At 47.3% G+C, this 22,401-nt stretch overlaps 2 protein-coding genes across 2 annotated transcripts in view; both read left to right on the forward strand.

The window, feature by feature from the left end:
• The first annotated feature begins 294 nt into the window (after positions 1 to 294).
• Positions 295 to 4,557, forward strand: PSMG3 (proteasome assembly chaperone 3). The gene is made up of 3 exons (XM_081889435.1): positions 295 to 560; positions 2,303 to 2,533; positions 4,146 to 4,557. The coding sequence occupies exons 2-3, from the start codon at positions 2,318 to 2,320 to the stop codon at positions 4,296 to 4,298; spliced, it is 369 nt and encodes a 122-aa protein (XP_081745561.1). The 5' UTR covers positions 295 to 560; positions 2,303 to 2,317; the 3' UTR covers positions 4,299 to 4,557.
• A 9,041-nt stretch (positions 4,558 to 13,598) lies between these two features.
• The window catches only part of TMEM184A (transmembrane protein 184A), a 37,937-nt gene continuing 29,134 nt past the window's right edge, over positions 13,599 to 22,401 (forward strand). The window contains exon 1 of the mRNA XM_081889273.1: positions 13,599 to 13,695. The gene's annotated coding sequence lies outside the window, so the exon portion shown is untranslated. The remainder of the gene's footprint in view (positions 13,696 to 22,401) is intronic.

Here is a 22,401-nt window from a genome sequence, read left to right on the forward strand (position 1 = left end):
ATTATACGTTAATCCGGCACTGACTCTGGGGGAAAGGCGAGCGCAAATGAACCGAACACTAATGAGACGCCGGACCGCAAGAAAAACAAAGCGAAGCAAGCTCCGCTCCATGCGGCTTTCACGCTGCGCGGATCGGAGAGGGCGTTTTGGACATGCTCAGAGGCCCCCCTCGCCCTCCTCGGCTCCGGCTCCGCCCAGGAGGGGGAGGAGAAAGGCGATCCGAAGAAGAGGAGAAGGAGGCGGCGCCGGAGAATGAGCGAGGGAGGCGGGTTTCCGCTGCGTAAAGAGAAGCGCGGCTGGCGCGGCGGAGGGAGCGCATCGGAGGCGGAGCGGACTCGGTCTTGTTTCCCTCCCCGGCTTCCCTCGCCTTCCCAGCCCGGGCTGCGGAGGAAAAGGCTCGGTCTGCGGCCCCGATCGCGGGGACGAGGCCGCGCGGCGCTCCCGGAGCCGGAGAGTCCGGCGCGAGTCCACCGGCTGCGTCCCGGGGCGCGCTCGGCGGCCCCCTCGCCAGCTCTCCAGAGGCGCACGCGTTTAGCCAACCTCCGCCCCCCAAATCCTAGGTAGGTGCAACGGCAAAAGAGCAGATCTGCAAAACAGTCGGCGGGTTGGCGTTGCAAACGGCTAAAATCTTGGGCCGTCATTGTATAATTCTGTAAATGTCTAGGAAGGCGCAACACCCTGGAGGAAAAGGGAAGCAGCAGCTCTCCAAAACAGCGCTCCGCCTCCCGACCCATCCGCTGCCTTGCAAACTGCTAGGATTAACTCCGCGGATGCTAAAATTCTAAATAGCGGTAAAAAGAAAAAGAAAAGCAGCAACTCCTCCTTCCAGATTGCCTTGCAAACTATAAAGGTGGTTGTGGGAAAGCTCTACTCCGGTGTAGCCAGCCCACAGGATCATAGCTGTCAACGTTTCCCTTTTTTTAAGAGAAATTCCCTTATTCCGAATAGGATTCCTCGCAAGAAAAGGGAAAAGTTGACAGCTATGCACAGGATCCGGCCTTCCTCCCCCCCCCAATCCCACCTGGAATCATTGCCCAGGCTAGAAGGTCCCAAGTCTGTTCTCTAGGGAAGGCTTTCCACGGAGATAAACTGAAAAAGCACTTCTTGGGGTTGTACAGGCCTAGTGGACTTGCCTGAAGAAATGGGTTTTTAGCAGGTGCCGAAAGGAGCGCAGAGAAGGCGGCTGCACAGTTTCAATAGGCAGAGAGTTCCAAAGTCTTATGTTGCTGCCACACGAAAAGATTGGTTTCTTGCTAATGTGGAAGGGCTGTTCTGTCACTAAGGGCTTTACATACTAATAGTCAGTGTTAGATACTCAGATATATAATAACCTAGGCGCCAAATGGCTCCCTAAACCAGGGTTACAGTCGCCAAAACAGAGTAGCTCATTGCCATTTTTGAGCGAAATGGCTTGATAGTTGTATTTTTCTATACGACTTTTTCTTTCATTCTGATTGTGTAGATAAAATATCACTGATAGAATTCTAGAGGATGTCTTGCTAGTGTGTGAAAATAGGCAAGATCCAAGGATTCCCCAGGTTTGTACCTCCAGATGGTGACGAAATAATAATAATAATAATAATAATAATAATAATAATAATAATAAATTATTTATTATTTATCCCCCGCCCATCTGGCTATGTTTCCCCAGCCACTCTGGGCGGCTCCCAACAGACTATTAAAAACACAATAAAACATCAAACATTAAAAACTTCCCGAAACAGGGCTGCCTTCAGATGTCTTCTAAAAGTCAGATAGTTGTTTATTTCCTTGACATCTGGTGGGAGGGTGTTCCACAGGGCAGGCACCACTACTGACAAGGCCCTCTGCCTGGTTCCCTGTAACTTGGCTTCTCGCAGGGAGGGAACCGCCAGAAGGCTCTCGGCACTGGACCTCAGTGTCGGGCAGAACGATGGAGGTGGAGACACTCCTTCAGGTATCCTGGGCCAAGGCCATTTAGGGCTTTAAAAGTCAGCACCCACACTTTGAATGTCTGGCACCTGGGCATCTTTGTTTGCTCGCAAGTAGCTGATAGCCAGGTGCAAACTGTGCCTGGCTAATTTCGAATGCTGCTAATAGAAGCCCCTTGGACCTGGCCCGGTAGGAAGTTAGCAACCAGTGCTGATCTTTGAGCAGAAGTATTAAATGCTCACGGGGTCTCACTCCTGCCAGCAATCTTGCTGCAGCTTCTGGGCCAAGCTCAAGGGAAGCCCCATGTCAGGTGTGCAGCTGGCTGTTTGTTCCCTGCTGGTTGTGATGTCTGAGCAAAATAACGTTCCCTTGTGGGTTTTGTTTTTGCCAGTTGAAAGCTATCGCCATGGCCGCAAAACCCCTTGTAGACTCCAAGCAGGCTGAGGAGGTGGTGCAGGGCATCCCGACCGAGGTGGTGTGCACAGCCTTCGCCAACACGATCCTGGTGGTGGTGACCCAGTACGGGAAGATGGGGACCCTCGTCTCGGTGGAGCCGAACGTGGTGGCTGACGGCATCAGCAGCCCTTTGCTCACCACAAAAGTCCTGCTTGGCAAAGACGAGGTTTGTTCATTCATTCATTCTTCCGCAATTCTGTTCAGAAAAGCACACGGTCCCTGCCCGCAGGCTTATCAGCCTAAGTAGACACGACACAAAAGGAAAAAAGATTGGGGAGGGAAGAGGAAAACCGGAGCCAAATTCTTGCATACCGTTAAAGCAACCAGCTGTGATGCATTTGCATGACAGCTGACGGCATTTACCATTAACTGTAGCAAAAATGGGCTGCCTCTTGGGCCCCTGAAAAATATTCAGGTGACCCGGGCCTCAAGGAGGTGTCTCTAATGTCGTAAGGTAGCCCTCGGTCTCCTAGCTAAAAACTGCTAGACCACATGAAGATGTCTGGATGCCAGTTTAGCAACTGACATCTCTGCTTGGCAGCCTGGCGTGGCTGCGATGTTGTGCCCGTCAGCCGGTCTACGGGGCAGCACGGCGCCAACAGACACAACTCTTGGTGCCCTGCAAATCAGCTGGCTCGCACAGCACCCACAGAGGCAAGTCTCTTGCTGCTGCGCTGCCCCACAGATCATTTGCTTTGTAATCTTGTAAGGAACAAAAGTGCCTAGGCATATCGCTGTGGGGACCGTAACCTCGATTTAAGGTGTCTGTGGCGATCACAAAGGGTCCCCGGACGTTTAACGGTCTATTGATCGCTGTGCCACCACTGTGCTCACTTCCATGCCACCAACCAGTCACTCTCTGGTAAAACACTGAGTCCAGTCAGTTGTTAAAAATGAACCAAAAAACAAGTTTATTTTACAAACATTAACAAGTTTATGTTTTCTCTGATGATATTCCCGTCAGTATCTTAACTTTAGTTTCTTTACCGGCCTATACCTTCCTAATACCTTCTGACTGATTATCTCAACTGTTTGACTGACTCCTCTTAACAAATTCTCTCCCTCTCTCACACCAGACTAGCCCAACCCACAGACTTATCTTTTCTGTCTCTTCTAACTCCAGACTGTCTTCTCAACAACTCGAACTAAAAAACCTCTGTGCTTAAACCTTATACACAATTAACTCACCTTATACACAATTAACTCTCCCCCCTGGGTTCCCATCGGTTAGACGTTTTACAATTAGTTAACCCTTTCCCTATGAACCCAGTATGATGTCACACACATAGGATGGCAAATGCCACAGTGTCATTTGACTCCTAGAATTTACCGTATTTTTCGCTCCATAAGACGCACTTTGTTCCTCTTAAAATCTAAGGGGAAATGTCTGCGTGTCTTATGGAGCGAATGTGTGGTCCCTGGGATTGGGGGAAAGCCGGGCTTCCCCCACCACCAGCCCCACAAGCTTGGGGAGCAGCAGGAAGGCTGCTCCCCGACCTGCTCTGTCCCTTCCCCACCTCCCGCAAAAGAGCTGCCCTTCTCCCTCCTCAGGGAAAAGCCTGCAAGCACCGCACACACGCTCCTCGCAGCTCATGAAAAGGAAAACTGAGCAGAGCCTGGGATGCATGAAGGCACTGCTCAGCGCTCCCTTTAAATAATATTTTTTTTCTTGAATCCCCCCCCCTCCCAAAAAAAAGTAGGTGCGCCTTATAGTCAGGTGCACCTTGTGGAGTAAAAAATATGGTATATCTCAGTATCTAACATGGGTTGATTTGCAGCCCCTCGTCCACATCTGTGCCAAACATCTGGCGACGTCGGTCTCTCAGGAAGCTGGGAACAAGCCGGTTCTCCTGGCGTTGGCCTTGAAGGACAAGAGCGTCGAAGGGATACGGATCCTGCAAGAGGTGATTGGTCGATGCCGGGTGTGGTGAGATCCGACCTGCAGCGTGGAAGACGTCGACTCGCCGGGACTGATTGTCTTTCCTCACTTGAGGTATTTACCTCTTTTCGATGGACCCTGCCTTGGATGTGCCTTTCCTACAGAAACAATAATTGTTGTTTTAAAAAATTCAGTATAACAGACCTAATAAGCAGGACAGCAACACTGCAAAAGGTTTCCGTTCAACACAGCCATCTTGCGTTCCTGATCTGCGATGAGTGAGTCAGTTGCAGCTCAATAAATTACCTCCATGAAGATCCATTTTGAAGCTCGTCTGTTCTTGCTGGGCCTGTATGAGACTTCTGTGAGAAAAGTTGAAACGGCTTTTTTAAATTGTTATTTGCCAAACGTGTATACCGCCTTCCGCCCGAAGATCGCAGGGCGGTTCACAACATAAAAAAATACAATATGGGAAAACACAAAATAAATAATAAAACAGACCAGTAACCACCCATCCCACAAACTCTCTTCCCCCTTAGCTGCCAAAATAGATCGTCCTCTCAAGAAGTCTTTCATCTCAGTTTTCAAGGGGCTATATATGTATATGTAAATGTAAATGTATATAGTTTTTCAAATTACAGTTTTACAATCGTATATCCAACATACAACAAAAACAAGATTCCAAAGAATATCCTGGACTTTCTTTTTGTGGGTCCTATTATTAATCATTTCTTCTTCCATCTTTTATAATAATCCAGATCTTTTACATCTCCATTATATCCAAAATTCACCGTTAAACTACAAGTGTTATTCCAATCCTACTAACAGTTTTAACTGTTTACAGTGGTTTTTAAGATAATTTTTTTTTAAATTCCCATTCTTTATTGAAATTTTGGTCTTCCTGATTTCTGATTCTTCCAGTCATTTTTGCCATTTCAGCATAATCCATCAACTTAATCTGCCATTCTTCTCTGGTCGGGACTTTATCTTCTAATAATTTTTTAATATAATTTTTTAGCTGAGAGCCAGATGGGCACTTAAGACCACAATCCTAAATACACTTACCTGAGAGTAGATTTCCACTGAGTTCAGAAGGATTTTCTTATGAGTCAGTGTGCCTAAGACTGCGATTCCAACCCATCCAGTCAAAATGGGTGTTTTTGAAAGTACTTACAAACAGCTGGATTGTACCCATCTAATTTTTAATTTTATTCCTTATCAAATACATGAGTTGCCTTTTTGCCACAGCAACTCAAAGCAAAAGACAAGCACGTTTTTTACAAGTTTTTTTTAAAGTTGGTATCAAATTCCAGTTATATATTGGGCAGGAAATAGTTTGTAATGTGAAAGGGTGCTGAAGAACTTGGACCGCATCCAGACATTTTTTGAAGCTCTTATGATATCACTTTGAACAGTCATTGCTTCCCTCAAAGAATGCTGGGAGTTGTAGTTTGTTCAGGGTGCTGAGAGGTGCTAAGAGATTCCGTTATTCCCCTCCCAGAGCTACAATTGCCAATGTAGTTTAACAATGAATCACTCTTCCCAGGGAACTCTGGGAATGGTCAGTGGGGGGAATAGGGGTCTTCTGGTAACTCTTTTAACAAAGTGCAACCTCTGTCAGTCAACATTCTGTGGCCTTGGATTGTTTTGGAGTTCTCTCCCTTAAGCATTTTCTTTGGTGCTCCTGCAAACTGGATTTCCTCCTTTTTTTCCTTTTTTTGGGGGGGGCATGAGTGGTGATGATTTGGGGACATAAGGAATGGCGCTCACACTCAAGACATTGGAAATAGAGGGAATAATACAGTGGTACCTTGGTTCTCAAACTTAATCCGTTCCAGAAGTCGGTTCCAAAACCAAAGCATTCCAAAACCAAGGCGCGCTTTCCCATAGAAATTAATGCAGACTGGATTAATCTGTTCCAGACTTTTAAAAACAACCCCTAAAACAGCAGTTTAGCATGAATTTTACTATCTAACGAGACCATGGATCCATAAAATGAAAGCAATAAACAATGTACTGCAGTCACACAATCAATCAATCAATCAATCAATAGCTGAACTGGGTTTCAGACAGTCACAAAAACAAAACAAAAAAGCCGAAAAAATTGCAAAATAAATAGCAAAAGCAGACAGACCTCAGTGGAACACTCAAATCAGAAGCGTAACACTCAAAACACAGCACGTTCGGCTTCCAAAGAAAGTTTGCAAACCGGAACGCTTACTTCCAGGTTTGCAGTGTTTGGGTTCCAAATTGTTTTGAGTACCAAGGCGTCTGAGAACCAAGGTATCACTGTACTGTGTTCTATTATTGTTAAGATGAAGAAACCATTCTCTTACAAGATACCTGGCTAACAGTTACTGTGTTTGATGCTTATTATTATAGTGCAAAGAAACTTATCAAATTGATATCCCTGCTATCTTGGTGTGGGGTCTTAGTAGCACTTTCCAAATAACCGAGCTTTCCTGAATGTTCAGAGCTCCTATTTCTCCACTGGGTTGATGGATTTGCTGCGGATCTGCTGCCCTCTTGTATTGACTTCCGCAGCGATCGCTATCTGCTGCTTTCTCTGGAGTCGCTGAAAATGCTCATAAAGCAGCCCATAAAAACTCCCCGCCCTCCTAAATTTTATTTTTATTTTTGTAATATAAATTTTTATTACACCAAGTCAATAATAGCATTATTACTTCTGTTGCATTTGTCAAACGGCCAGCTTAACGACAAGCATTAAAATCCATAGAGGTGATGCATGGTATTGATGCAATGTTTAATCTCCCGACACCTCCAGTAAGTGATTGTTTTGAGTTCATGCAGGCAGACAATCTTTCCTGTTAATTTCATGGTATTGGGGGGGGGGGGGGAATGCAATCTAATATCTGACATTTCCTCGCATGTTGCCTTCTCTCTCTAAAAGGAATAAGGCCCCAATCTAGTACACACTGTCCCGTCAAACACAGTATTGCTTTACTTCAGAGTAGACACGTATACAGTGGTCCCTTGGTTCTCAATCTTACTCCGTTCCAAAACCAAAGCGTTCCAAAACCAAAGCGCGCTTTCCCATAGAAAGTAATGCAAAATGCATTGATCCATTCCAGACTTTGAAAAATAACCCCCAAAACAGCAATTTAACATGAGTTTTACTATCTAACGAGACCATGGATACATAAAATGAAAGCAATAAACGATGTACTGCAATCACACAATCAATCAACAAATCGGTAGCTGAACTGGGTTCCACACACAGACCTCAGTGTGGCACTCAAAACAGAGCATGTTCAGCTTCTGAAAAAGGTTTGCAAACCGGAACACACACTTCTGGGTTTGAAGTGTTGGGTTCCAAGTTGTTTGAGTACCAAGGCATTTGAGAACCAAGGTACACCTGTATAGGATTGTGCTGCCTAGTCCCCAGTTCTTCCAGACACATCCCAGAATAATGCCTCTGTTTAGGGCTTTAAATACTAATGTGAGCATCTTGAATTGGGCCTGGAAGTGCACTGGCAACCTATGCAACTCTTTTGAAACATGGGGTATATGAAATCCGGAAGGAAATTCCAGCTAGCAATCTGGCCGCTGCATTTTGGACCAGTTGGAAGTTTCCAAGCTGTCCTCAAGGGCAGCCCCACGTAGAGCGCATTGCAGTAATCCAGCCTGGAAGCTGCCATGGAGCATGGAATACAGTAGCCAAATCATCTCTGTCCAGAAACAGGTATTGCAGTGATAACACTGGATCCAGGAGTCACCCCAAGACATGAACCTGCTCCTTCCAGGAGAGAGCAACCTTACCAGTTGCATCTTGCTCCCAGTTATGTACGCAGAGAGTAGCAGCCGGACAGCACAATCCTGTTCATGGCTACTTAGAAGTGAGTCATCCTGAATTCAGTGGCGTTTACTCCCAGGTAGGAGGAGTTTGGATTCCAGCCTTAATGATTACACTGGGAAACAAATGTTTTGTTGCATTGACACCTGCAGTTGTTCCAACCTAATTTCGACGTGCTGATTTCATATCTGAAGTTGGTTTTGTTCTGTAAGCTCTAGTTTTTTTGCAATTCATGTTTTTCACTTTTCACCATCATCTTTGTTTTTCACAATACAAGAATTCAGTATTTTATTAAACACATAGCCAAAGTAGTACAATATGAATATCAATGTGACTTATATAGCATTGAAAATGACATGTATATCTATGTACAGTTGAAGGTATGCAAAAAAATGTATTCCCTTGGGATACACAGTATAAAAGCTAAAGGTAAAGGGACCCCTGACTATTAGGTCCAGTTGTGACCGACTCTGGGGTTGCAGTGCTCATCTCGCTTTATTGGGCGAGGGAGCCGGCGTACAGCTTCCGGGTCATGTGGCCAGCATGACTAAGCTGCTTCTGGCGAACCAGAGCAGCACATGGAAATGCCGTTTACCTTCCCGCTGGGGTGGTACCTATTTATCTACTTGCACTTTGACATGCTTTCGAACTGCTAGGTTGGCAGGAGCAGGGACAGAGCAACGGGAGCTCACCCCGTCACGGGGATTCGAACCACCGACCTTCTCATCGGCAAGTCCTAGGCTCTGTGGTTTAACCCACAGCACCACCCGCGTCCCTTCTATACACAGTATACTGGGGAACAATTTTTTTTCATTTTCTGTTGCATGAGATTTCCCCCCAGTGTTATGTTCAGGTGGCTCTCCATCCCAGAAGCTGGGAGTGGACTTCTACCCCATCTCCCCTGCAGCGTGCAATTGCGCCTCGCCCGAAGATTAAATCTTGCAACGGGCTTGGAAGACGGAGATGCCATAATCACTGTTGTCACTCTGCCTTTGGAGGCTGCAGAGGGACCCAAAATCTGGCACCCTCTTTCTGGCAGCTGATGCGTCCAGATGCAGTCAATTAAACGGGTGTTTTATGGCGCCTCTGCAAGTTACAAATTGGACAAGCGATTGCCAGGAAGGAATTATGTGCACCTAAGCGTCCATCACCGCACCGTAATTCAGGCCGAGATGTGTGCGAGACATAGAAAAGCAGGCCCATCGATCTGACGGTCTCTGCAAGGCAATCTGTCACCTCGCTGGTTCTCTGGAAGTGGTGGCTTTGGGATGCGTTTCGAATGCCGGGAGAACCGTTGAGGTTATGCAGTGATCATGATCGACAGGTGAAGTGGGAGCCTGCTCTACATCTTGACACAAACGTAAGGGGAGCCTGCTGGATCAGGCCCATGGCCCGCCTTGTCCAGCATGCTGTTCACACACAAGCAGGATCTGAGCACAAGATCAACACACTTCTGGGGCTTCCAGCAACTGGTGTTCAGAAACATTACAACCTCCAAGTTTGGAGGCAAGGCAGAGCTATCATAGCTGGGGGGTACTGATAAGCCCTCTCCTCTATGAATTCGTCTAATAATAATAATAATAATAATAATAATAATAATATTTATTTATAGCTACTAGCTCGCGTGTGGGACGAGGGTGGTGCTGTGGGTTAAACCACAGAGCCTAGGGCTTGCTGATCAGAAGGTCAGCGGTTCGAATCCCCGCGATGGGGTGAGCTCCTGTTGCTCGGTCCCTGCTCCTGCCAACCTAGCAGTTTGAAAGCACGTCAAAGTGCAAGTAGATAAATAGGCACCACTCCGGTGGGAAGGTAAACGGTGTTTCTGAGCACTGTTCTGGTTCTCCAGAAGTGGCTTATTCATGCTGGCCACATGACCCGGAAGCTGTATGCCGGCTCCCTCGGCCAGTAAAGCGAGATGAGCGCCACAACCCCAGAGTCGGCCACGACTGGACCTAATGGTCAGGGGCCCCTTTACCTTTACCTTACTAGCTCTTGTGCTTGGGTCCTGCCTGCAGGATTCCCACAGGCATCCGGCTGACCACTGTGAGAACAGGATGCCGATTCCTAGGACAGCTCAGTCGGTAGAGTACAAGAGTCTGAATCTCATGGGTTCAAGTCCTGCATTGGGCAAAAGATTACTCTCATGGTCCCTTCCATCTCTGTGATTCTGTGACTAGATGAATCCTTGGCCTGATCTTAAAGGCTCTCATATTCTTCATACAGTGGAACCTCGGTTTTTGAACGTCTCGGCTGCTGAATGTTTCGGAAGCCGAACACCGGAAACCTGGAAGCTCCCGTTTTCGAACGCGCCTCGGAAGTCGAATGGCTTCCACAGCACTTTTTTTTTCTATTTTCACCATTCACTTTGCCAACAACCCTCTAATTTTTAAACATTTCGGAAGTCGAATGGACTTCCGGAACGGATTACGTTTGAAAACCGAGGTTCCACTGTAATCATTACTTCAGAAATCAGCGGAGAGGATTTTGAGGAGAAATTTGGGGATCAAATCTGTTGAACAAAGGACATAGCAAGTTACACTCGGTAGGCTGCAAGTTCTTCTGGTTGGGAAGCTGTATCACACTCCAGAGCAAAGCTGTCTCCCTTCAGTGCTGTCCAATAACGAAGATGTCCCAGTAACAATGAGATCCGTCTAAATTCCACTGGAACATCAATTCAGATGTCCCCACGATTAAGCACTTCCCAAACTCAAACAATGAGGACTAGATTCTTGCTTTTGGCAAAGATTTGGATTCTTTGGCATCCAAATACGATGCAGAGATGCAACCCACTTGGGTGATGTTTTTATTAGGCACCAAGTGCCGGGAGGTAGGTCTACAATAAACACCTTTCCCAAGAAGAGTATCTTGAGAAAGCAGGCGGGGGGGGGGAGGGAGGCGGACTGGAACAGCAAGTCTGGCTTCCTGTGAAACATCAAACCAGGAGAAAGGAAGAGGGGAAGGAGCAAGGTGTAATCAGCAGCAGAAAACTGAAGGCAGGAGGAAGTACAGTAAATGGCAGTCAGCAGGTTTCTTTCTCTGCTGCCAGTCAGTGCTGGTAATTACTGAGCAAATGGAATAATGGTCTGACTTGGTACAAACCAGCTCCCTTTGTTCCTACACTGTTTGCCCTCTTGCACAGCCCTGGAACTGGCTGGCCAGGGGTGGGGTTGGGGAGCCAAGGAAGCCGATTTGTGGTAGGCTCAGAATGGACAGAATAAAGCACTTCTTTACACACATATATATATGGTATTTACATACACTTCTTTACACACACACACACACACACACACACACACATATATATATATATATATATATATGCAGGTTTTGGTGTCCTCGGGTGTCTTCCCGTGTAAAAGTTGGGGTGTCTAGGCGACGTTTCGACGAGGTCTCACTCGTCATCTTCAGGCTGGTGCTTTCGGCTTCTTGTTACTGGAACAGAGCAGGATCTCAGTGTTTGAGTTCCTATAAATACTGTTGAGGGGGTGTGGTGTATAGCCTCCAATGTTCTGGGCAGAGAGGAAGTTCCCAGGCTAGTGTGCCTTTTCTTCTTTTGTTCCTTAATTACTTGAGGGATATCCTGAGTGATTTCTTGAGTGATATCTTGAGTACCACTTAGGTGGGTCATTTCCAGACATCTGGAAATTAGCCCTCCCCACAAAAACTGACACCAGATCCAGAGGCACACAGAACGCCATCACCAATCAACCACACCAGACCCAAACCCAGACCCTCTCCACAGATAAATTACAGACACCATCCAGTAGCCAAACCATGGAGGCACCTCCGGATGCTGCACCCCCCTGCAATCCCTACACAGATCTGGCTGACACAAGCCACAAAACCACAGCTCGCCCCTATACACGAAGCCAAGCCAGAGCACAACTAAGTGCAGTACAGCCATCTTCTCAGAAAAACTCTTCACAAAGTTCAAGAGGTCAAGACACAAAGACTTTAGCAACTAATCCACACCTAATGACCCACCTAAGTGGTACTCAAGATATCACTCAAGAAATCACTCAGGATATCCCTCAAGTAATTAAGGAACAAAAGAAGAAAAGGCACACTAGCCTGGGAACTTCCTCTCTGCCCAGAACATTGGAGGCTATACACCACACCCCCTCAACAGTATTTATAGGAACTCAAACACTGAGATCCTGCTCTGTTCCAGTAACAAGAAGCCGAAAGCACCAGCCTGAAGATGACGAGTGAGACCTCGTCGAAACGTCGCCTAGACACCCCAACTTTTACACGGGAAGACACCCGAGGACACCAAAACCTGCATTCCTGTACCCGTGAAAATCTACGAAAGCAAATATATATATATATATATATATATATATATATATATATATATATATATGGCATTTCCAAAATTAAAGCTGCGTCCTCTTCAAACTTATCTCACAGGAATGCTACTGCAAACAAACACAGTTCAAAGAACTTCTTGTCCTGTTATTCACTCACTGAACAAGCCCACTCTTTCTCCTGTAGAAATTATTCTGAATTGCAGTATCTGTAAATCCAAGGTTTTTCAGTGGTTGAAAAGAATTAATACTATATGTTTAAACCACATTTAAAACACATGGCTTTCTCCCAAGGAATCCTGGGAACTGTAGTTCCACACAGAATTACAATTCCCAACATCCTGAACAGTTCCCAGGAGTCTGGGGGGTAAGTCATATGCTTTCAATGTGCATTGGCTGAGCTTTAAATGTACCATGTGGAGCGGCCCCTTGTCAGCTCACAACTCCAACCAGACCCCTTTTGCCCAACATTGTTCTCAAAGATTAGCTGTGTGTCTTTGCCAACTAAATCAGCCAGTAGGCTATACAGTGGTACCTCAGGTTAAGTACTTAATTCGTTCCGGAGGTCCGTACTTAACCTGAAACTGTTCTTAACCTGAAGCACCACTTTAGCTAATGGGGCCTCCTGCTGCCGCCGCAGCACGATTTCTGTTCTCATCCTGAAGCAAAGTTCTTAACCTCAAGCACTATTTCTGGGTTAGCAGAGTCTGTAACCTGAAGCATATGTAACCTGAGGTACCACTGTACTAGCAAGAGCGTTGCCTTAAAACTTGGGAGACCAGGGTTCAAATTTCCACTCGGCCCTTAAGCTACCTCTCAGGGTTGTTGTGCGAGGATAAAATAGTGGCGGGTGGAGAGTTATGTGTGCCACTGTGATCAACTTGGAGGCATGGGGGGAAAAATTAAGAAAACAACATATAAGCAACAATTGTCTCCTCCTGCCTTCGCCCCGGACTTGACTCGTCCAGGAAATGTGGAGAGAATCGCCACCTCCGTCTTGGCCGGGCTCTCCGTTCCGTGCGCACCTGTGCCAGGTGCGGCTGGGCAGGGAAGCAGGCGGCGCCGCGGAAGGAGCGCCCAGGTGCCGGGCGCCGTTTGGGGGCCATCTCCAGGGAGACGCGCAAACAGCAAAGGCCGGCGAGGCTGGGACTGAGCAGGAGGAGGAGAAGGAGGAGTCTCTGGGGAAAGGAAGCCAGGTGGAGGTACTGCCGAGGGAGGGCTCTCCGGGGCCGGATGGGACGAGAAGAGGAAGCAGCCGCGCTGGGAAAGCGCCGCGCTTCCTGGAGCTGCGCCTCCGCCCGTGCGCTCCTGTTGCGCGCCGGACGCAGGTGAGTAAGGGGGCGCGCGGCCGGGAGGAGGAGGAAGGGACCTTCCTGGCCCGGGGGTGGCAGGTGGGGCGAGAGCGGCCCTAGAGAGAGAGATCTCGGCCGGTCTGGACAAAAAAAAGAAGCAGGCAGATCGCCAAACGAGGCTGCCCCTCTTTAACCAAACTTGGAAACGCGCCGCGCTCCTTGGAGACGTTTGGGAAGTTCCATGGGAAACGGGAAGTTTTCTTTTGATTGTTGACGTTTCTGTAGCGGAGCCAGCTGGGGACGTTGGTTTACTTTTGGGGATTCGGTTATAGCCCACCTGTTTCTCCAAGCGGCGTCCGTGGTTCTCTCCTCATTTAATCCTCACAAGAACCCTGTGAAGTAGACCGGGTGTCTGTGGCAGGTCCGAGGGTCACCCACTGAGCTCACGGCCAAGTGTGTGCATTTGAACCCTGGGCTTCCAGGCCGTAGTAGTCAGGGACACTAATCAGTAAAAACACCGTGGTTCTCATGCTATATTCCTCCTCTCTCTCTCTCTCTCTCTCTCTCTCTCTCTCTCTCTCTCTCTCTCTCTCTCCCTCCCTCCCTCCCTCCCTCCCTCCCTCCCTCCCTCTCTCTCTGAAAACCAGCAGTGTGTAAGGCCAGTCTCCCCATCTGCATGGATTTCTATGCCACATGACCCCCCTTAAGTCTCCCCAGCCCTGCTTTCTACGCAAACTGGCTTTCCGATCTAATTTCTCATAGCCTATAGATCTCAGTGGAGGCTGGCCCATTCAGAAGAAGGGGGTATAGCCCCACCAGTCTCAACTCGGTCACCTCTGTCTCCCTGCTTACAACCAGTTCAGGGAGTCGCACAAGCTGTCAACCTCCTTCTCCTCCATCTCAACATTGCCCTTCCAGAGGAGGAGGATGGGGATAAAATTAGAATTAGTTGGCTCTCTAGTGCCATCTACTGCTGGGCCGCCTTGCCTCCCCCACCCCAGGCCTATGGGGCTCCAGCTGCCACTGGTCCCATCTTTTCCACAAGCAACTAGCTTTATGAGGATGCAGCCGCCGAAAGTTTGATTGTGTTGACATGTGTGCTTTCAATCCTATAAATGCTTGCTGTTTTTAGAGTTCTTGGAGAACTTTGTCAGTGTGGCTTTTGTTTTTAGAACAGAAATAGTATACAAACAGCACTACTTTTATTTTATTTTTTAAATGCAACACACAACAGAACTCGAGTATCAAAAGGTGAAATAATTTATTTATATATAAAGTTGCCCTAGCATTTGTTCTGGATGTTAAATACATTGTTTACTTTTGTTCTTAAGTTGGTCGGGTTTGCCTGCAAGGAAAAAGCGGGGCATATACAGTGGTACCTCGGGTTAAGTACTCAATTCGTTCCAGAGGTCTATTCTTAACCTGAAACTGTTCTTAACCTGAAGCACCACTTTAGCTAATGGGGCCTCCTGCTGCTGCCCCGCCACTGGAGCACGATTTCTGTTCTTATCCTGAAGCAAAGTTCTTAACCCGAGGTACTATTTCTGGGTTAGCGGAGTCTGTAACCTGAAGCATATGTAACCAGAGGTACCACTGTATTTGTTTTAAAAAAACACAGCGAAACTCTTGTTTTGAGAGCTAAGTTAGACACCATAAGAGTATAAAGAACATATGAAGAACCTGCTGGATCCGGCCAATGGCCCACCTGGTACAGTATCCTGTTCTCACAGTGGCCAACCAGATGCCCCTGTGGGAAACGCTCAAGCAGGACTCGAACCCAAGACCCCTCTTCCCTCCTGTGGCTTCCAGCAACTGGACTCAGAAGCATTTCTGCCTCTGACTGTGGAGACAGGGCAGACCCATCCTGACTAGCAGCCACTGAGAGCCTTATCCTCCATGAATCTGTCTGCTCCTCTTTTAAAGTCATCCATCTTGGCGACCGGCACTGTCTCCTGCCGAAGTGAGTTCCATAGTTTATGCAGTACATGAGGAAGTAAACCATCTGAGCTTAAAAACCAAAGTCTGACACTTGAAGCCCTATCTGACTCAGAAGTAAATCCCCCCCCCCGCAGCTCTCTGAGGCTTACTCGTAGGTAAATGTAGTCCTAAATTATGAAGTCCGCCCTCGGTCGTGTTAAATTGAATTCCAGCATTCTGTATGAAGAAATATTTTAGGTTCTGCAGGCACCCTCCGTTCAGGAGGAAGTAATGGCCGTCTTGTATAAAGCTGTGCGAACACAAGGGTTTAAGCATGGAAAGAGGTAATTAATTTATGTTAAATGATATTTAGGTCCCAGTCCTGATATCTTTCACTGAAGAAAGAAGGGCAGCTCATTAAACATCCTTTAATATGCTAGCCATCTGCTTGTAGTTGATTAATTCACAGATTGAACATGAAGAATATGTTATCTTGATGCAGGTGCCACTTTGAGGCTCTCTAATAAAATTAAGGGTTTTTGGAATAAAATTAGGCAGGTGAATTAGTTTATCCCCTTGAGAAGTGTTTCAGCATTGTCTGAATTGAGTGGCGTATATAAGATGTTTTGAAAAAATCCGTGTAAGGGCTTTGGGGGGCTTAATCCAAAGAAAATTGTGTATGCCTTAGGCTGCGCATTCAAGATGTACTTAACTGAAAAGCCAGCCCCGTGGGAACCAGCGGCATTTGCTTCTGAGTAAACACGTTTTGAGGCTTGATTCCAGTCTCCTTGGTTTCAGTGGCGCTTGGTTCTAAAGATATGTTTGTGTACCACAATCCTTATTGGGTTTACTGGATAGAAAGGCACACTGATTTCAGCTGCTTTGGTTTGAAGATGGCATCATGATGTTCCAAAATGTGGCTTTGAATGAGACTTGGAGGAGAGTGCACTTAAACTTTCTGAAGCCTAAGTTATACTCTTGGAGTTGGCATAGCCCAGCGGGGCTGTGCTCTGTGTCTTTCATCCTGAGCCTTTAATCACCCCACCCAACCCTCCAAAAAAGAATGTTTTAAAAAACTTTTCTTACAGGGATCCCTGGTAAGCTGTGAAGTGAGATCCCAGCTACCTTCTGCTCTGAATTCGCTTGGGGAAAAACCTACATTTGCCTCTGTTTGTATAAATTAATCGGTGCAAATCTGTGATAAGGGGCTGTGCCCCAGGATTTTAAGAGCCCTGAAACATTGGCTTGCCTTCAAGTCCAGGGACAAGAGCTGAGCGATTTCCTTAGCATCAGCTGAAGGTACAAAGCTGCCTGCTGTCATGGCAGACCATTGCTCTGTTGGGCTTGGTATACTCTGCCCTGGGTGGCAACAGCCAGTGTGGTGTAGTGGTTAGGAGCGACAGACTCGTAATCTGGGGAACCGGGTTCGCTTCCCCGCTCCTCCACATGCAGCTGCTGGGTGACCTTGGGCTAGTTACACTTCTCTGAAGTCTCTCAGCCCCACTCACCTCACAGAGTGTTTGTTGTGGGGGAGGAAGGAAAAGGAGATTGTTAGCCGCTCTGAGACTCCTGAAGGGGAGTGAAAGGCGGGATATCAAATCCAAACTCCTCCTCCTCCTCCTCCTCTTCTTCTTCTTCTTCCTGGATTTCGGGCATACAGAAATGTCTTCCCTGCTGCCTCGGACCTGAACCTTTCAGCTGGCAGTTCCAGGGACTAAGAGCAGACACACAGCATGTATTTAAAGCATCTTCAGCACACATCAAAGAACGTAAGAATGGCCTGCTGGATCAGGCCAACGGCCTAGCCAGTCTGGTATCTGGTTTTCAACAGTGGCCAGTCTGTGGGTAATCTGCAAGCAGGATTTGTGCACAAGAGCCCTCTTCCCTCCTGAATATTCCAGCAATTGGGCTTCAGAAGCATTGCTGCCTTTAAAGCACAGGGCTTCCCCCAAGGAATTCTGGGTACTGTAGTTTGTTAAGAGAGCTGAGAATTCTAACTCTCAGCCACAGCTCCCAAGATTCTTTGGAGAAGTTACGTGTTTTGCATGTGCATTGAATATATGGAGTGGATTTCTTCAAAGCAAGAACCATTGCTATCTAATAATAATAATAATAATAATAATTTATTTATACCCCACCCATCTAGCTGGGTTTCCCCAGCCACGCTGGGCGGCTTCCAACAAAAGATTAAAAATACATTAAAACTTCCGTCATTCAAAACTTCCCTAAACAGGGCTGCCTTCAGATGTGTTCTAAACGTCAGATGGTTGTTTATTTCCTTGACATCTGGTGGGAGGGCGTTCCACAGGGCGGGCACCACTACCAAGAAGGCACTCTGTCTGGTTCCCTGTAACCTCACTTCTCGCAATGAGGGAACTGCCAGAAGGCCCTCGGCGCTGGATCTCAGTGTCTGGGCTGAACGATGGGGGTGGAGACGCTCTTTCAGGTATACTGGACTGAGGCCGTTTAGGGCTTTCAAGGTCAGCACCAACACTTTGAATTGTGCTCGGAAACGTACTGGCAGCCAATGTAGGTCTTTCAGGACCGGTGTTATGTGGTCTTGGCGGCCGCTCCCAGTCATTGTTGTTGTTGTTGTTGGGCTCTTTAATCTGGGAAGGTAGCCATCTAGGAGAAGGAAAACTCTGATCCTAAACCTACACTGCCTTGCAGGCCTATCTGGGATAAGAAAAGACTAGGGAGTAAACCCTACCCCATGGGTAGGCAAACCAATGCCCGGGGGCCAGATCTGGCCCGCTCATCTTCTAAATCCGGCCCGCAGACGGTCTGGGAATCAGCGTGTTTTACATGAGTTGAATGTGTGCTTTTATTTAAAATGCATCTCTGGGTTATTTGTGGGGCATAGGAATTCGTTCATCCCCCCCCAAAAAATATAGTACAGCCTCCCACAAGGTCTGAGGGACAGTGGACCGGCCCCCTGCTGAAAAGGTTTGCTGACCCCTGCCCTACCCAAATCTGGAGCTCTGTCCAGACAGTTGGATAGAACCTTATACACCTCTTTCTGGCAATTCCTGCAGCCAATTTGGTGCCAAACACCTTGCTCTGCTTTCCTTTGGACCACATCAGTGAGGCTGAGTGGGGGTCTTGTTGTCTGGGCAGCCCAGGACCTCCAGACACACAGCCCAGGCTTGTGCCCTGGAGAGGTCACTTTGGTGCTTCAAACGCAGCAGTTTGACTTCACCCCTGGAGGTGCACTCCATTGTCTTTTGAGACAGACAGATGCCCACAACATTACTATTACTGCTTATTAACCCGCCCTTCACCTTAAGGCCCCAGGGCGGTGTGCAATTAAAACACAACATGAATATTGAAACACAATAGTACACAATGCTGAGAAACAGATTAAACAACTTAAAATTGCAAAAATAATGCAGGTCTTTAAAAAAAGTGTCAAAATCCTATGGCATGCAAACCCAGGTCCGCTACTATTGCAACCGCTCAGCTTGTTATCTAGGCCAGGGTGGATAACATCTGACCCTCCAGGCGCTACAGAACTACAAGTCCCATCAGCCCCAGCCTGCATAGCCAGGGCTGATGGGAGTTGTAGTTCATCTGCACCCAGTGGGCTGCAGGTTCACCAGCACTGATCTAGGCCCCCATCTGGGAAGTGTTGGCCGGGTGATTTTGAAAGCCTCTGATGAGACGATTCTGTGCCTCACAAGCCATCTTGTTCCTGGCAAACGACTATTTAAAAATAATAACTGGGTGCCTTGTTCTGCATTAATTGATGTTGAAGGGCCTGTGCATCTTGCTCTGCCTGCTGTTCCTCTCATGACTGCATAAGCATTTTAACTCAAACACTCTTGGTGCCCTTCCGCTGGTCAGTGCTGGCTGCGGAAGCTCTTGCTGCTCTTGGGAGAAGCTGCGAGATCCCTTTGCGTTTATGGACTCGGATGAAAGCACTCAGAAGCCCTGGCGGTGGGAGGGCAGGAGCCCTAGAGAACCGGCTGGAAGATTGGCAAGAACCCCCTGGACCTGCCCTGCTCATAGTCTGCTCCTGTCTGACATAGCTCAGAAAGGTTGAGATTCAGTTGACATTCCTGCATTGCAGGGAGTGATAGCTCAGTGATGGCACATCATTTCTCACTTGCTGGATCATCACCTTGTCGCCGTGAGTGGGCTCTCCAAAAATTTTACACATCACTTGGGAAGACAGGTGAACTTATGCCAGTGTACTGGAAGAAGGAAAGATCACCAGTGTTGAAGCACTGATTCTTCAACATCAACAAGATCCAAACTACAAGAAAGAAGATTCCACCTAAACATTAGGAAGAACTTCCTGACAGTAAGAGCTGTTCGACAGTGGAATTTGCTGCCAAGGAGTGTGGTGGAGTCTCCTTCTTTGGAGGTCTTTAAGCAGAGGCTTGACAACCATGTCAGGAGTGCTCTGATGGTGTTTCCTGCTTGGCAGGGGGTTGGACTCGATGGCCCTTGTGGTCTCTTCCAACTCTATGATTCTATGATTCTAACTTTGTTGGACTGGTCATGTTGTGCTGATGCCTGATTATCGTCTTCCAAAGCAACTACTCTATTCTGAACTTAAAAATGGAAAGCATAATGTTGGTGGTCAACAAAAGAGGTTTAAAGACTCTCTCAAGGCAAATCTTTTAAAAGGTAGTATAAACACAGACAACTGGGAAACACTGGCTTGCGAGCTCCCCAGTTGGAGAACAACCTTTACCAATGATGCCATGGACTTTGAAGACACTCAAACTCAGGACACAAGGGAGAAGTGTGCTAAGAGGAAGACATGCTTGGCAAATCCTCACCATGATCAGCTCACGCTCGGAAACCTATGTCCCCCCTGTGGAAGGATGTGTGGATCCAGAATTGGCCTCCACAGTCACTTACGGACTCACTGTTAAGACTGTGTTTATGGAAGACAATCTTACTCGACTAGGAGTGATCGCAGAAGAAGAAGAAGAAGAAGAAGAAGAAGAAGAAGAAGAAGAAGAAGAAGAAGAAGAAGAAGAAGAAGAAGATCACATCATTTCCATGGGGCCAAAGGTGTGGTTTGTTGTGTCACTGATGGTGTGTCCTATGGAACACAACAGGCGTAACAGCAGAAAATGCTTTTTGGTGGGTCACTGTCATACAATGGTCTTTTATCACTGTGCTGCCACCAACAAGACTTATCGGGTCATTCCTGCAATTTACCAGGTCTATAGAAGGACCGGGAGGTGGCTTGCCAGTTAATCAGGTGCAGAGTTCTTCAGGTCTTTACCAGCATTTGAAATTCACCAGGCACATTTTGCAGCTGGCAATCGGCCAGTTGAGACCAAGTGAAGTTGCCCCGGGGGAACCTGATGTCTCCACCTGGAGGTGCATGCCTGGAGATTCTTAGATCTTGACTATTTCCACACACTAGCAGCACATCCTGTAGAATTCTACCCATCATATTTTATCTGCGCAATCGGAATGAATTTCAGGAACCAGAAAGCCAGGTTGAAAAATACACCTTTCGAGCACTCTGGCTGCAAAGTGGCAAGTGGGCATTCCATTTTTGTGACTGTAACCCTGGTTTTAGGAACCATTTGACACTTCGCTTACATATCTGAGTTTCTAACGCCGGCCTTTACATACAGCCATGCCTTGCATTCCGAACACCTTGCAAGTTGAATGTTTTGGCTACGAACGCCGCAAACCCGGAAGTGAGTGTTCCAGTTTGTGAATGTTCTTTGGGACCCAAATGTCTGATGTGGCTTCTGATTGGCTGCTGGAGCTTCCTGCAGCCAATCAGAAGCCACACCTTCGTTTCCAAACGTTTTGGAAGTTGAACGGACTTCTGGAGTGGATTCCGTTCAACTTCCGAGGTACCACTGTATCAGAAAGCAACCAAATGCAGGGCTCTATCTTTTCTTCTTCTTTTTAAATAGGACTATTTAAATAAAAAAATAATTCACGCTAGTATACCTGGGAAGTCTCCCATGTTGTGGCCTCATGTTGATAAGGCGGCTTGGCCAAGCAAAGTCAGAGGGAATGATTAACCAGGTTCCTGCTCAGGATTGGGATCTAAAATGTATATGAAGCTTAGCACACTCTTACTGGAAAGCAAACAGAGCTTTAGGGTGTGGGTCCACACCTTTGCTTATTTACTAGAGTTCTAGGAAGCAGTGGGTGAAAGGCTTGTTTCTGAACTACAATGTCGCTGGGTAAGATTCACTGGAATCCAGGCAAAACGCTCTCTTGTTTTTAACAGCATGTTTTCTCCGGCTCTGTGTGTTTGCAACGAAACAGGTTTTTCGGAAGGCAGGTTTTTCAACCGGTGGCTCCCCTGTGATGAAAGGTTGCGGCATTTGGGATTTTTTTAGTTTAGAGGGGAAAGCCTGTAAATGGGTGGCATGATAGAAAAGCGTCTGAAATTATACATGGTGGGTAGAACGTGGATGGGGTTTTCTCCCTTCCATAACACTAAAACTCACAGACATGCAATGAAGCTGAAGGTTGGCAGATTCCTGACAAGACAGAAGTACTGTTTTTGGGGGACAGGGGGCGGGCAGGTGTGGAGGACTCCCTGGTCCTGAATGGGGTAACTGTGCCCCTGAAGGACCAGGTAACAGCCTGGGAGTTATTTTGGACTCACAGCTGTCCATGGAGGAGCAGGTCAGTTCTGTATCCAGGGCAGCTGTTTGTCAGCTCCATCTGGTACGCAGGCTGAGACCCTACCTGCCCGCTGACTGTCTCACCAGAGTGGTGCATGCTCTTGTTATCTCCTGCTTGGACTACTGCCATGTGCTCTACGTGGGGCTACCTTTGAAGGTGACCCGGAAACTACAACTAATCCAGAATGCGGCAGCTAGACTGGTG

This window comes from Podarcis melisellensis (assembly GCF_964234715.1).
Source record: "Podarcis melisellensis genome assembly, chromosome: 14".
Taxonomy (NCBI): Eukaryota; Metazoa; Chordata; class Lepidosauria; order Squamata; family Lacertidae; genus Podarcis; species Podarcis melisellensis.

Coding starts and splice junctions, on each gene's coding strand:
- PSMG3 (XM_081889435.1), top strand. CDS start 2,318: ATGGCCGCAAAACCCCTTGTAGACTCCAAGCAGGCTGAGGAGGTGGTG. Junction 2,534..4,145: donor TCCTGCTTGGCAAAGACGAG/GTTTGTTCATTC, acceptor GTTGATTTGCAG/CCCCTCGTCCACATCTGTGC.